The following is a 4879-nucleotide window of genomic DNA, read 5'->3' on the forward strand; positions in this document are numbered from 1 at the left end:
GGGGGCTGCTGGCACATAAGGGGGGATACTGGCTACTGGCACATAAGGGGGGCTGCTGGCACATAAGGGGGGCTGCTGGCACATAAGGGGGGCTTCTGGCACAGACATAAGGGGGGCTTCTGGCACAGACATAAGGGGAGCTGCTGGCACAGACATAAGGGGAGCTGCTGGCTACTGGCACATAAGGGGGGCTTCTGGCACAGACATAAGGGGGGATACTGGCTACTGGCACATAAGGGGGGCTGCTGGCACAGACATATGGGGGCTACTGGCACATAAGGGGGGCTTCTGGCACAGACATAAGGCGAGCTGCTGGTACATAAGGGGGGCTACTGGCTACTGGCAAATAAGGGGGGCTTCTGGCACAGATATAAGGGGGGCTACTGACACATAAGGGGGGCTACTGGCACATGATAGGGGGCTACTGGCACATGATAGGGGGGCTACTGGCACATGATGGTGGGGGGCTCTTATTGCTGTCACATGATTGGGGGGCATCTAGAGGGCACATCTTACTGGCACATGATATGGGGGCACATCTTACTGGTACATGATTGGGGGGCATCTATTGGGGAACTTATTACTGGCACAATATTGGGTAGCACTATAGGGACATCTACAGAGGCTAAAAAGAAGGGGTATTTTATATGGGGACTCTGTATAGGGGCATTTTATACTGGGACACATTATGGTGGGTACTATGGGGAAGGGGGGAGAGGAGCACTATGGGGTCATCTACGGGGACACTGAGAAGGGGTATTTTATATTGGCACATTATGGGAACATTAGCTCAACTGGGGGCATTACAAGGGGGTATGTTTTGCACATTATAAGTAGAATTATTACTACTGGTGGGCATTATGGTGCGCTTTATTACTCCCCCATGGTATGACCCCCTAGTAGCAGCACCAGCCTCTCCCTGCTCTGCTATCCCTCTGCCCCTTAATCTTTATTATGAAATCTTTCTCATTAGGATAAAACACATCAGCTCCGCCGAGCCCCCGGCCAAAGTGTTGAAGTGGCGTCCGAGATCCCCAAGGGCCAAGCCAAGTAATTGTAAGTTTTCATGTGAAATATGTTTATGTAATACACACATAGCATACATAACATACACTGTGCCACACAATATACAGTATACCTCTACACTGTGTAGGGGTTAGGCTCCATTCACACGTCCGCAAAATGGGTCCGCATGCGATTCGCAATTTTGGGCCTAAAATAGGGGCTGGGGGGGGGAGTTTTTTTGACACTCGCCCTGAGAGAAATTTTACCTGGAAACTGCACTGTACACTCCCTGATCAGCCCCCTGTCATTGATCACCCCCCTGTAAGGCTCCATTCAGACGTCCGTATGTGTTTTGCGGATCCGATCCATGTATCCGTGGATCCGTAAAAATCATACGGACGTCTGAATGGAGCCTTACAGGGGGGTGATCAATCCATATAGACTCCCTGATCACCCCCTGTCATTGATCACCCCCCTGTCATTAATCACCCCCCTGTAAGGCTCCATTCAGACATTTTTTTGGCCCAAGTTAGCGGAAATTTTTTATTCATTTTTTTCCTTACAAAGTCTCATATTCCACTAACTTGTGTCAAAAAATAAAATCTCACATGAACTCACCATACCCCTCACGGAATCCAAATGCGTAAAATTTTTTAGACATTTATATTCCAGACTTCTTCTCACGCTTTAGGGCCCCTAAAATGCCAGGGCAGTATAAATACCCCACATTTGACCCCATTTCGGACAGAAGACACCCCAAAGTATTCCGTAAGGGGCATATTGAGTCCATGAAAGATTGAAATTGTTGTCCCAAGTTAGCGGAAAGGGAGACTTTGTGAGAAAATACAAAAAAAAAATTTCGCTAACTTGTGCCCAAAAAAAAATTCTATGAACACGCCATGCCCCTCATTGAATACCTTGGGGTGTCTTCTTTCCAAAATGGGGTCACATGTGGACTATTTATACTGCCCTGGCATTTTAGGGGCCTGAAAGCGTGAGAAGAAGTCTGGGATCCAAATGTCTAAAAATGCCCTCCTAAAAGGAATTTGGGCCCCTTTGCCCACCTAGGCTGCAAAAAAGTGTCACACATGTGGTATCGCCATACTCAGGAGAAGTTGGGCAATGTGTTTTGGGGTGTCATTTTACATATACCCATGTTGGGTGAGATAAATATCTTGGTCAAATGCCAACTTTGTATAAAAAAATGGGAAAAGTTGTCTTTTGCCGAGATATTTCTCTCACCCAGCATGGATATATGTAAAAAGACACCCCAAAACACATTGCCCAACTTCTCCTGAGTACGGAGATACCAGATGTGTGACACTTTTTTGCAGCCAAGGTGGGCAAAGGGGCCCACATTCCAAAGAGCACCTTTCGGATTTCACTGGTCATTTTTTACTGATTTTGATTTCAAACTACTATGCACGCATTTGGGCCCCTAAAATGCATGGGCAGTATAACTACCCCACAAGTGACCCCATTTTGGAAAGAAGACATCCCAAGGTATTTCGTGATGGGCATAGTGAGTTCATGGAAGTTTTTATTTTTTGTCACAAGTTAGTGGAATATGAGACTTTGTAAGAAAAAATAAATAAATAAATCATCATTTTCCGCTAACTTGTGACAAAAAATTAAAAGTTCTATGAACTCACTATGCCCATCAGTGAATACCTTAGGGTGTCTACTTTCCGAAATGGGGTCTTTGTGGGGTGTTTGTACTGTCTGGCCATTGTAGAACCTCAGGAAACATGACAGGTGCTCAGAAAGTCAGAGCTGCTTCAAAAAGCGGAAATTCACATTTTTGTACTATAGTTTGTAAACGCTATAACTTTTACCCAAACCATTTTTTTTTTACCCAAACATTTTTTTTATCAAAGACATGTAAAACAATACATTTAGGGAAAAATTTATATATAGATGTCATTTTTTTTGAAAAATGTTACAACTGAAAGTGAAAAATGTCATTCTTTTGCAAAAATTTTGTTAAATTTTGATTAATAACAAAAAAAAAAAAAATGTCAGCAGCAATAAAATGCCACCAAATGAAAGCTCTATTAGTGAGAAGAAAAGGAGGTAAAATTCATTTGGGTGGTAAGTTGCATTACCGAGCAATAAACGGTGAAAGTAGTGTAGTGCAGAAGTGTAAAAAGTGGCCTGGTCATTAAGGGTGTTTCAGCTAGGGGGGTTGAAGTGGTTAATAAATGACCCCCAGAGTGATCACAGACAACACAGAGACAGCCATGAATGATTTAATCAATTTTATTAAACTGGTTAAGACATGTTAACAATCAGTTATTACACTGAGGCCTAGTTTATCTGTACTTGGACACCAGGACAGAGGACACAGCAGACAGGAATTTGTCCCAAGCAGCCTGAGCAACGGCATTGAATTCACCAGGCAAGTGGGCAGCCAGAGTCACCTGGATGGCATGGGACAGCAGCTACAAGAGAAACAAGTCATTACGATAAATATATAACATCAAATACACATTAATTACATTACCTGCAACATAATAGTAAACTGGAGAACCATTATAATAACTTTAAATAACTAATGCAATTACATTCTTCAGTCATTTATACAAAAAGCTTTTATAAATGTTTAGCACTAATATTCACATCAAACCTCACATCTTTCATTGATTTTATTAATTCTTGGAATCAATTATATATTGTTTTTCCTTTTCAAACTCAGTGGAGGGAATTGATCAGGACTGTTATGAGGGAAACTAGTGTAGTTGTTCATAGCAACCAAGTAGATTTTAGATCTGCAAAAAGACAGCAGAAACCTAATTGGTTGCTTTAGACAACTGCACCATAGTTCTGATAAAAATTTCCCATTGTATCTTGAATTAATCACTTACTCTGAAGTTGCCAGGGTCAACCCTGAGCTTCTGGGCATGCAGATCACTGAGGGTAGACAGAGCATGGTCAAGGTCATCCAGGTGCTGGGCAGCATTACCAATGGCCTTCAGAACTTTTCCTCCATGGCTATGGAGATCCTTGGAGTTAGAGCTCAGGTCGAAGTGGCTGAAATAGGTTTTGGTCTGAGGGAAACTCAGGAAGAGCCTACAGGAAAAGCAAATGTATTATCAGTATTTAAGACCACAAGGAAATATGGTGGTCAATATAATAACAAATGCAGTGGATACAGTTTGATAACAGTAAAAATTTGTAGTGCTTTTTGAGTTAATGTGGAGGTGCTATACTGTGTTATGTTAGTTATATGTATGAGGTTGGTGTTACCTTTCCAGAGCCTCTGCTCCAATGTCATCAGCATGGCCAGCAACCTTGGCCCAGATGGAGGTGATGGCTGCCTTCTCAGCTTCAGAGAAAGTCATGGTTGGTTCAGGTCAGTGCAGATGAAGTGGACAGTCCCTGATGCAAACTTTTGTCATGCATTTTTAAAGGGACTTAGACTTGGACAACAATAAGGAAACACACTACCATTGGCTACCTGTGTTTTACACCCTTACTCTTATCTCTAAAAGGAAGAAAAAAAAAAGAAAGAATACGTCAGGGATCCATACTGGTGGTATATCTCTTATCTCTCCATACAGTAACCACAGTAAGCACAATACAGCACGTAGCATAGGGTGACGTAGTCTGATAGCAGTATACTATATGTTTGCTCATTTTGACACTATGATATTAAATCCTAAATTACATTTAACAGTCCTAAATTTATATTTTAGTTACCTATGATTTCTAATTTAGCCACTTAAAATTTTCAATTATCCTACCTTGCATGTCTACAGCAGGGGTCCATAACCCCTGGAACTAGAGCATCTGTGAAACTACAACTCAAAGCATGCTCTTCTAACTTCTATAAGCATCCAGGAAACAGTGCTGCAACTATACATGGTGGGGGCTC

General features: G+C 42.4%; 1 protein-coding gene across 1 annotated transcript; it reads right to left on the minus strand.

The window, feature by feature from the left end:
* Positions 1-3317: 3317 nt before the first annotated feature.
* LOC122945332 (hemoglobin subunit alpha-5-like) lies at positions 3318-4346 on the minus strand. Its single transcript, XM_044304394.1, has 3 exons — positions 4252-4346; positions 3870-4074; positions 3318-3446 (listed from the first exon to the last, which is right to left on the minus strand). Exons 1-3 carry the CDS (start codon positions 4344-4346, stop codon positions 3318-3320), a joined length of 429 nt encoding a protein of 142 aa, XP_044160329.1.
* Between the last annotated feature and the right edge of the window lie 533 nt (positions 4347-4879).

The sequence above is a fragment of the Bufo gargarizans genome, chromosome 8 (genome assembly GCF_014858855.1).
Source record: "Bufo gargarizans isolate SCDJY-AF-19 chromosome 8, ASM1485885v1, whole genome shotgun sequence".
Taxonomy (NCBI): domain Eukaryota; kingdom Metazoa; phylum Chordata; class Amphibia; order Anura; family Bufonidae; genus Bufo; species Bufo gargarizans.

Bases quoted from the DNA above. Each gene is read 5' to 3' on its own strand.
- LOC122945332 (XM_044304394.1), bottom strand. From the start codon at position 4,346: ATGACTTTCTCTGAAGCTGAGAAGGCAGCCATCACCTCCATCTGGGCC. The intron at 4,075-4,251 runs GTAACACCAACC...CTTTTCCTGTAG, and splicing joins GGAGCAGAGGCTCTGGAAAG to GCTCTTCCTGAGTTTCCCTC. The intron at 3,447-3,869 runs GTAAGTGATTAA...TTTCTCTTGTAG, and splicing joins TTGACCCTGGCAACTTCAGA to CTGCTGTCCCATGCCATCCA.